Raw genomic sequence first — 9,510 nt, 5'->3', positions numbered from 1 at the left:
GGAAGAACCGGCAGCCCTGGGCAGCCCTGGGCAGCTGTCTTTGTGTGTGTAGAGGGGCAGCCCTGGGCAACCATATTCTGTGTGTGTAGAGGGGCAGCCCTGGGCAGCCTGGGCAGCTGTCTTCTGTGTGTGTAGAGGGGCAGCCCTGGGCAGCCTGGGCAGCCATCTTCAGTGTGTGTAGAAGGTCCTGTTTCCCCACTGATTCTAAGCTCTACCCTGGCCTGAGGGGAAGACTGGACGGGTCAGGACAGGTGGCCTGGACACGGGATGTCTGCCTGTTGACTACTCATGCTTCACTTTTAGAACAGTTTCCAGAAGTGGTGGGAGGGAGAGGGCAGGACGACTAAATATAGTTCTTGGGCCACTGAACTATCTGGGAGGGTCTGCCCTGTGCTCGGCGTGTGCCTGTCAACTGCTGAATCCGCCCACTGCCACCTGGCCCTGAGTCCGTCCTTGCGCTGAGCCTGCTGCCTGCTGGTCTCTGGACACAGCTCTGATCAGTCTGCTCTTAGGCCTGTCCCCGACTGGTCCTCCCGGGAATCTTTTTTGTTCTCCCTTCAGATCGGTGAGTCCTGGAGCTATGGGGGAGAGGAGGGCTGGGTATGCTAGAGAGGTCCGTGGGAGGACAGATGGCCAGGGGATTCTGGATCATTCCAGAGAAGTTGGGGCCCAGACCTAGGTCGGAGGCTGAAGCCTGGGCTAAATCAGGAGCAAGGGGTGGGTGAGAGTGGAGCCGGGTGTGTTTAGAAACCAGGGTTAACAAAGGCCCAAATGGGTCACATTTGTTTTTATCTGGGCCGCGAAAGGCAATATATACTCACTTTGGGACGACACTAAATCTCCTTTACCCGTTGGCCATAACCAAAATCTCTTCTGGTATGGGCTATGAGGTAGTTATAGGCCGCGGGGCCACAGACCCAGTGTGGGACCGAGCTGGAATTCTGTCTTTGGGTCTCTCTGACAGACTCCTCTTCCCAGGCTCACCATGTCGGCTGCTCCAGGCCTTCTGCACCAGGAATTGTCCTGCCCACTGTGCCTGACGCTGTTCGACGCGCCAGTGACCGCTGAGTGTGGCCACAGTTTCTGCCGTGCCTGCCTGGGCCGCGTGGCGGGCGACCCTGCCGCCGATGGCACAGTGCCCTGCCCTTGCTGTCAGGCACCCACGAGGCCGCAGGCGCTCAGCACTAACCTGCAGTTGGCGCGTCTCGTGGAGAGTCTGGCCCAAGTGCCCCAAGGCCACTGCGAGGAACACCTGGATCCACTGAGTATCTACTGCGAGCAGGACCGCACACTTGTGTGTGGTGTGTGTGCCTCGCTCGGCTCACACCGTGGCCACCGTCTTCTGCCTGCCGCTGAGGCCCACGCACGCCTCAAGGTGCGGGACCCAGCAGGGGTCTGGGTGGGACGGCTGAATAGATCGGGGGTCTGACCACGGGGAAAAACGCTGCGTTGATTTGCATTATGAACTTCAGAGGGTAGGAGTCCGGGTTGCTATGGAGGGTTGTGGGGCTGGGTCCGCAGGAGCCTTCTAGTAGAGCAAAGCCCATAGGAACCCCCTGGGAGCAGCCAGCCTAGAAACGCCCGAGAGGGATCTGACCAAACCGTGGTGTGCCTCCTGGCAGATTGAAACTGGGTTGCCACCTGCCGCCCACACGCTCTTGGGTGAACTGGCTGGACCTGCTAGATGGGCATGTTTGTGGGGTGGAGTATGCGGTAAGACTAGCTGACAGGAAGTTAAAGGCCAGGCCAGGCGTCCCAGAACCCGGCTGTCCAGCTGTGTACTGTGCATGGTAGAGTTCCACTCATCCCTGAAGGGGCTAAACTTGCGTGAGCCTGAAGTTCGAGAGGGATGTAGGAAGGGCAAGGCACATCTGGCCAAGGCTCACGGTGGGTAGGCAGCGCCGGGACTCCAGTCCAGGCTGTTATTCCAGTTGGAGCTAGAATACAGCCCTTACACAGTCTTGCGCTCCCGAAGTTGCACCAGGAAAAATATCTGATAATAGTCGAACACACATGCCAGGAATACGTGCTCCTACAAGTCATGCACATCACAAATTACATGCATTCAGATACTGGCAGATGTGTGCCTGGTTACCGGCCCAGAAAGCTCTGTTATAAGCATTTGTAGCCTGTGGAAAGTGAACAGGTGCAGAGGTGGGGGAGGAGGTAGGGTCTGGAGCGGTCCTCCTTCAGCCGGTGAAGACGCTGCTACTGTCTTCAGCTGCCTCAGAGGCATAGCTTTTCTGAGCGTCTGGTCTTCACTGTCCTTTGCTAGTGGTTCCCAGACTTCCCAGGGCCTCGCCTCCCAGCCCTCCTTCCTGCTCCTGCCTTGCTCAGTCCGGCTCAGACCTGGCTGTGGTATTCTAGCGAAGGGCAGGAGTCTATTGCTAGGAGCCCACCCAGCCCAGGTTCCTCTTTGCCGACCCCAGAACTCTAACCTTGCTCATGTTTATCTGTGAAGAGAGACTAGAACCTGTGAAGTAGACGTCTATCAGGCTTCTGGGAACTTTGAAAGGGCAGATGTGGAGCTCCAGTCTCAGTGACCGGCAATAGCCTAGCCCTAAGCCTCACAGGTCTGAAGAAGGAGATCCTAGAAAAGAACCCGAAGGAGGAAGGGAACAGGACGGCTCTGGGACTTGATGCCTGGAGTTTTGGCAAGGTAGAGGGTTTGGGTCAGGAAGCCACTTACCAGACTCAGAGCGGGTGACCAAGTTCCTCGGCACTGGAGGCTCGTGGTGCGTGCCTTTTGACTCTGTGCTGCCCGCTCCTGCACACCCGTGTCCTGCAGCATGGTTGTTATAGTTGGCGCCATCGTCCTGGAAGTAGAAGGCCTGCTGTGAGGTTGGTGGCATCCAGCGGCCCAGGTTCCCCTCACCGCCCAGGATGTGCCGAAAGCCCTCGAGAGCGCCGCTAGCTTCAAGCTTGAACTTCTTGAGCCAGTCAGCGGTCAGGCTCTCCAGCACCTTCCGGATGGGGCTCGTTTGCCATGGCTCGGCCCTGCGACCTCTGAGCCTCTGACTGCAGGACCTAGAGCAATCAGGCTGGCCTCAAGAGAGGACATCCGAGGTGGAGACTGATCTGGCAGCCAGCCAGGAGTCCTTGGTTCAGCCCCGTGGCTTCCCCTGGGGGAGTATTCCTCAACAAACACCACCCGGTCTTCTGTTTCCCCAGGGGAGGTGTCACTTGGTTGAAGTGGGGGTGTGACTGTCCCCATTCTGCATGGGAGGAAACTGGTGGCAGTAAGGGTTGTGAGCAGGCAGAGGCGACTGTGGGAGGGGCCTTCAGAAGCCCCTCTATACTTGCATTTCAGGGACCCCTGACGAGCCCACAGGGGGGTTAGTTGATTCATAGCAGGTATGCACATACATTTTCTGTCCTCAGAATCCATAGATGTGTGAAGAGGCTGGCCAGGGCACTAGGCTGCCTGAGACTGGATTTTTAAGTAAGGGGCGAAACCCAGGAAGGGAAGATTGCACTCTTCCTCCCTCCTCCTCCTCTTCCTCCTCTTCCACCTCCCCTCCCCCTCTCCCTCCTCCCCTTCTTCCTCCTCTCTCTCCTCCCCTTCTTCGTCCTCCCCTCCCCCTCTTCTTCCTCCCCTTCTTCCTCCTTCCCCTCCTCTCCTTCTTCCTCCTCTTCCTTCTCCCCTCCCCCTCCTCCCCTTCTTTCTCCTCTCTCTCCTCTCCTTCTTCCTCCTCCCCCCTTTCCTCCCCTCCTCCCCTTCTTCCTCCTCCCCCTTATTTCCTTCCTCTTCCTTCTTTTTTTAAAAAAAATAATTTATTTCACTTTATTTTATGTGTACTGGTGTGAAGGTGTCAGATCCCCTGGAACTGGAGTCATAGACAGTTGTGAGCTACCATGTGGGTGCTGGGAATTGAACCCTGGTCCTGCCCCCCCCTGCCCCCCTCCCTCCCAAACTGAGGACCAAACCCAGGGCCTTGCACTTGCTAGGCAAGCGCTCTACCACTGAGCAAAATCCCCAACCCCAAGGAGCCAGTGCTCTTGACCTCTGAGCCATCTCTCCAGCCCCTTCTCTCCCTTCTTTACTTCTCTGAGACAGGGTGTTATTATATAGCTTAGGCTGACTTCAAATTTGTGATCCTCCTGCCTCAGCCTCTGAGTGCTGGGGTCACAGACATGCACTATCATGCCCAGCTTTATTTCTTTTTTCACACATCCTTCACTTACTTCTGGAAGCCTGTTGTGTGCTACACTTTCCAGTCTGGTGATGATATTGTGCTTGTGACCCTTGCAAGGACCTATCTGGGGTTAGCTGTCTGGGGGTGAGGTTGGGGAAAGTGAGACCAGCGGAGAGTTAAGAAAATCGACCACTGCAGGCAAAGGCACTAGGGTGAAGTACGGCCAGGCATGCACGTGGATTGGGGACTGAGCAGAGGGCTGGAGAAGGAGCTGGCATTGAGGAGGAAAAGTACAGATGGCAAGATAAGGGGGCTGTTGTTTCGGGGTGGCATTCCAGCATCTCTTTTTATCCTGTCCCCTAGACGCAGCTTCCGCAACAGAAACTGCAGCTGCAGGAGGCATGCATGCGGAAGGAGAAAAGTGTGGCCGTGCTGGAGCATCAGTTGGTGGAGGTGGAGGTGAGCGGGCTGAGGGTGGCATGCGGGGCGGCTACCCACCAACCCCACAGTTCCCCAGAGTTTTCTTGAATGAGAGTAGCAGGGATTATTAAATAGAAGGATTTAGGGTGTGGAGATAAACATAGAAAATACAGGATAGCCTTGAGAGGGCCTGGAACCTATTCCAATGGGCCCTGACTGTCTCTGCCCTAGGGTATTTATAGAAATGCCAAGGGGTGGAGCAAAAGACCTCCTCCCCCAGCACAGTCAAGTGCAGGCCATCTCAGACACCTGCACTCAGGCCCGTGTTCTAACCATCCTCTCTATGCAGACCTGCTGAGTAAAGCCACTAGGAACCTGGAAATGGGCTCCCACAGTGGCAGAGCCCTGAGACTGGAGGTCCAGGCTGAGGATCTCTAGGCAAGAATCTTCTCACCCCTACCTCAGGAAACGGTGCGTCATTTCCGGGGAGCTGTCGGGGAGCAGCTGGGGAAGATGCGGGTGTTCCTGACTGCCCTAGAAAGTTCTTTGGACCGTGAAGCTGAAAGGGTTCGGGGTGAGGCTGGGGTTGCCTTGCGGCGGGAGCTGTCGAGCCTGAATTCTTACCTGGAGCAGCTGCGGCAGATGGAGAAGGTGCTGGAGGAGGTGGCTGACAAGCCACAGACAGAGTTCCTTATGGTGAGCACCGAAGGACACCCCCCCCCCCCCGCCTTCTGGCCATGGCTCAGGTTCCCGAGACCTCATCCAGTTGTCATGCGGGGACCCTGAAGCCCATAATCGTGAAGGGATAAGCTGGGACTTCGTATCAGAGTTGGGTCTCTTGTATCAGTCTGTTGTTCAGACTGGATAGCGCCTAAGTGTCCGAGTGGCACCATTCACGTCAAACGGTGTAGGCTTGTGTGCCTATTAGGACGGTCGTCTATCAGGTGGCTATATGTCTCTGGGATAAGGAAGGGCACCTTTTTCTGTTCACATAAAAGTTATCGTCCAAGAGTGGCTTTGGCTTTTCTGATCTTTCTGACCGCACGTCCTTGGTGGCCTGCTACACCGTTAGAACTCCCTAGGGTCCTTCCTCACTGCTTTATCTCCACTCTCATTTTCTCTTTCTCCAGAAATACTGCCTGGTGACCAGCAGGTGAGAACCTGTCTCTTTCTTTCGCTGACCTTCCTTGCGCTCGTCCTCCAGGGATACCCTCTGCCTCCCATGTGCCTGTCACCTCACTCGGCTCACACCATTTCTGTACACTTTGTGTTGAACACAGAAATGAGGCAGCCTCGGTCCTTACCCCCGGGGACCTCATGTACTGGTGCCACAGATGTGGACAGGTCACAGGTATCACCTCAAGACTGCTGGGAGGGAAAGGGGGAGCCAGAGGAGACGGTCCAGAAGAACGGACATCAGAGTTGGATCCTGGAGGAATGGGCAGGAGTTGGAGAAGTAGCCCTGCGGAGCAGGCTGGCCTTACACTCACAATGTAGGCAGGCCTGGAACTAAGGATCTTAGCCTCTCAGATGCTAGGACGACTGCCATGGACCGCCATGCCCTGCTTAAGCATTTTAGAGAGGACATTTTATATTCAATTGTATCATATACATTCATGTTGTACAGTTGCCATCTTTATTCATTTCCAGAGTTCTTCCATATTCCCAAATAGAAATTTCAGTGGAAGAGTTTAAGGCAGGGCTGTGATGTGGGGGGATCCTGAAAGTCCCTCTCCAACAACCTGTGTCCTCTTGTCCCTGGAGGAATTCCTCCTGCCCCCACCCCCAGCATCACCTCCCTACCCCTCTGTACCCAGGCTGCAGAAGATCCTGTCAGAGTCACCACCACCTGCAAGGCTGGATATCCAGCTGCCTGTCATCTCAGATGACTTCAAATTCCAGGTGTGGAGGAAGATGTTCCGGGCTCTGATGCCAGGTACCGAGAGGGGTGGCACTGGATTTGTATAATTATGGGGTTGGAGGGAGGCCCAAGACACAGGGAGCGGCCTCCCAGCCCCACCCCAGAAAGCCACGGAAGAAGATACTCTTTGCTGTTTGGATTCTTCCTTGCACCCCACCCAGCTGTGAGGGCCTGGAGTTTACAGTGGGTAAATGCCATGGAGAGTACCCAGCTGACCCCAGGAGTGCTGCTATGGCTGGCTCTGGGCCACTGGCTGTGTGATCCTCGGCCACTTATTGTCCTTCTCTGACCATAGAGAGGATGGCTCCTGGTGGCTGTGGGCTGAGGTTTTGCAGAGTTCCTGGAAACCTGGGGCATCTGACACTGCCTCTGGGAACCTGTAGGTGGGAGCCAAGAGCTCAGCCTCCTCTCCTAGGAGCTAACATTTCTGGGTGCCCACAGGGGACGGACGGACGGGACACACACACACACACACACACACACACACACACACACACACAGAGCTGTTCAGCCTTTACTGCCTCTGGTCTAGGTGGGGTGGGAAAGAAAAGAACTTTGGTTTATTCAAGAGTAAAGTTAAGACCCAGAGACGACATCAAGACACACAGAACAGGGCTTCCTGGCTCCTGTTCTGCACCTTGGGCGTTTTTTGTGGGCCTCAGAAAACACCACTCATGTGGTATTCCCCCGTCCTGCCCACCACGTGCCTCGCGGTGCAGTTGAGCAAACCCGAGAGGATGCGGGGAGGGCGAGGGGAGCCTAAGGCCCCTTGGTCAGTTGGGAGCAGCAAGGCTCCCCAGCCCGCCTGACCGTGGTCTGTTTGGCAGCGCTGGAGGAACTGACTTTTGACCCCAGCTCCGCGCACCCGAGCCTGGTCGTGTCCCCTTCGGGTCGCCGCGTGGAGTGCTCGGAGCAGAAGGCACCGCCGGCGGGAGAAGACGCGCGCCAGTTCGACAAGGCGGTGGCCCTGGTGGCTCAGCAGCTGCTGGCCGAGGGCGAGCACTACTGGGAGGTGGAGGTGGGCGACAAGCCGCGCTGGGCCCTGGGCGTGATGGCGGCCGACGCTCCCCGCCGTGGCCGGCTGCACGCGGTGCCCTCGCAGGGCCTGTGGCTGCTCGGCCTGCGCGATGGCAAGATCCTGGAGGCGCACGTCGAGGCCAAGGAGCCGCGGGCGCTGCGCGGGCCCGAGAGGCGCCCGGCGCGCATCGGCCTCTACCTAAGCTTCGCCGACGGCGTCCTGGTGTTCTATGATGCGAGCGACGCCGACGCGCTGGCACCCCTCTTCTCCTTCCACGAGCGCCTGCCCGGGCCCGTGTACCCCTTCTTTGACGTGTGCTGGCACGACAAAGGCAAGAACTCTCAGCCGCTGCTGCTCGTGGGGCCTGACAGCGAGCAGGCCTGAGGTCACCTTTGTGGGCCTGGAGTGGGTGGGCCGGGTTTCTAGGAGGGAAGGCTAGGCTGAGGGGTGGTCAGGGAGCGGGTGTTTGTCTCACAAGGGTCAGAGAAGTGCACAGGTTGGGGCGGACAGGGGACCGAGGGTGAGGGATTGGGGGATCGGGTCTGGGAAGAAGCGCGATTAGACAGATCAGTGAGTTTGGGCCAAGAGTTCCAGCTGAGGGTTAGGGGGGCTGGGGAGAGGGTGGGCTTTAATGGAGGATCTTGGGAAGTCTGTGGAACCAATGGTCCCTTCAGCCTCACAACCCACTCCTGAAGGCCCCTTCCTCCTCAAGGCTGCGGATTCCCCTTACCCGACAGGTTTTCAGTTAGTGCTTACATCTAACTGCCTTTTCTTTTCCTTTTCCTTTTGGTTTTTCGAGACAGGGTTTCTCTGTGAAACAGTCCTGGCTGTTCTGAAATCCACTTTGCAGACCAGGCTGGCCTCGAACTCACTGAGATCCGCCTGCCTCAGCCTCCCCAGTGTTGGGATTAAAGGCGTGCGCCACCATCACCTGGCTTCTAACTGCCTTTTCAAAGCCCCCAACAATCCTGACAGACTGCTGGTGCCAGACTGTAATCCCAGCCCTGGGTGGGGTGGGGTGGGGTGGGGTGGGCTGAGGCAGGAGAATGGAAGGTTGAAAGTCAGCAGGACTCTGTCACAGACAAACCAATGTGCACAGACCAGCGACTTCATAAAACGTTGCTGTTTCTGAGGTAGTAGATCTGGGGGAGGTCGAAGAAGGCTTCTTGAAGCTGGGGAGATGGCTCAGTGGTTAAGAACACTTTGCTGCTCTTGCAGAACATTGAGGTTTCGGTTCCCAGCTCCCACACTGTGGCTCACAATGAATCTGATGGCCTCTTCTGGCCTCTGTGGGCACTTGTGGGACACAGACCTCTGTGAAGCAATACACTCACACATGTTTAAAAAAAAAAATTGCCTCTGTATCACTGTTTCTGTTTCTGTCTCTCTTTGGAGACAAGGTCTTGCTGTGTAGCCCAGGCCATGTGCTCTCATGTTTTATGTTTGAATGTGTGTGTTGAATACTTGGACCCAGCTGGGGGCATTATTTTGGGTAGTTCTGGAAACTTCAAGAAGAAGATGAGGAAGAAGGGCCTGGCTGAGGAAGATCACTAGTGGCATGCCTTTGGAAGTTATGCCTGGTCCCTAGGAAGCTCCGCTCCCTGTCCACCCTGAAGTAAAGAACCCTGTCTGCCACATGTTCCTTCTGCCACATGTCGCTCTGCCCAAGCACAGGAGGCCAAGTCACCGTGGGCTGAGGTGTCAGCCAGACGAGCCCTTCCTCCTGATCACACTAAATCCAGCTGTGCTGGTTAGTTTCTTCTTTTATTTTTCTCTCAACTTGGCCTAAGCTAGGGTCCTTCGGGAAGAGAGACCCTCAACGGAGAAAATGTCTCCATCATATTGGTCTGTAGGCAAGACTGTAGGCCCCTCTGGATTTCCTAACGGATGTGGGAGGGCTCAGCCCTCAGAAGGTGGTGCCAGCTCCGGGCAGGTGGCACTGGGTGGAATAAGAAAGGAAGGTAGCAAGCTGTGGAGAAGAAGCCAGTGAGCAGTGTTCCTCCACGGCCTCTGCC

The 9,510-nt window shown here is 56.4% G+C and overlaps 1 protein-coding gene across 2 annotated transcripts; it reads left to right on the top strand.

Annotated features, from left to right (window-relative positions):
* Nucleotides 1–396: 396 nt before the first annotated feature.
* On the top strand, nucleotides 397–8,333 carry Trim72 (tripartite motif containing 72). Of its 2 annotated transcripts, none has more exons than XM_028885646.2 (7): nucleotides 397–565; nucleotides 979–1,375; nucleotides 4,500–4,595; nucleotides 5,022–5,252; nucleotides 5,687–5,709; nucleotides 6,374–6,492; nucleotides 7,305–8,333. In XM_028885646.2, exons 2-7 carry the CDS (start codon nucleotides 986–988, stop codon nucleotides 7,877–7,879), a joined length of 1,434 nt encoding a protein of 477 aa, XP_028741479.1. In that variant the 5' UTR covers nucleotides 397–565; nucleotides 979–985; the 3' UTR covers nucleotides 7,880–8,333. The 2 variants fall into 2 exon arrangements, with proteins under 2 accessions (XP_028741479.1, XP_028741478.1); XM_028885645.2 differs by having other exon boundaries at nucleotides 965–1,375.
* Nucleotides 8,334–9,510: the final 1,177 nt, after the last annotated feature.

Source organism: Peromyscus leucopus, chromosome 1, assembly GCF_004664715.2.
Source record: "Peromyscus leucopus breed LL Stock chromosome 1, UCI_PerLeu_2.1, whole genome shotgun sequence".
Lineage (NCBI taxonomy): Eukaryota > Metazoa > Chordata > Mammalia > Rodentia > Cricetidae > Peromyscus > Peromyscus leucopus.
The sequence above is the reverse complement of the archived record's forward strand: the minus strand, read 5'-3'. Positions and strand labels throughout refer to the sequence as shown.

Coding starts and splice junctions, on each gene's coding strand:
- Trim72 (XM_028885646.2), top strand. CDS start 986: ATGTCGGCTGCTCCAGGCCTTCTGCACCAGGAATTGTCCTGCCCACTG. Junction 4,596..5,021: donor ATCAGTTGGTGGAGGTGGAG/GTGAGCGGGCTG, acceptor CCCCTACCTCAG/GAAACGGTGCGTCATTTCCG. Junction 5,710..6,373: donor TACTGCCTGGTGACCAGCAG/GTGAGAACCTGT, acceptor CTCTGTACCCAG/GCTGCAGAAGATCCTGTCAG.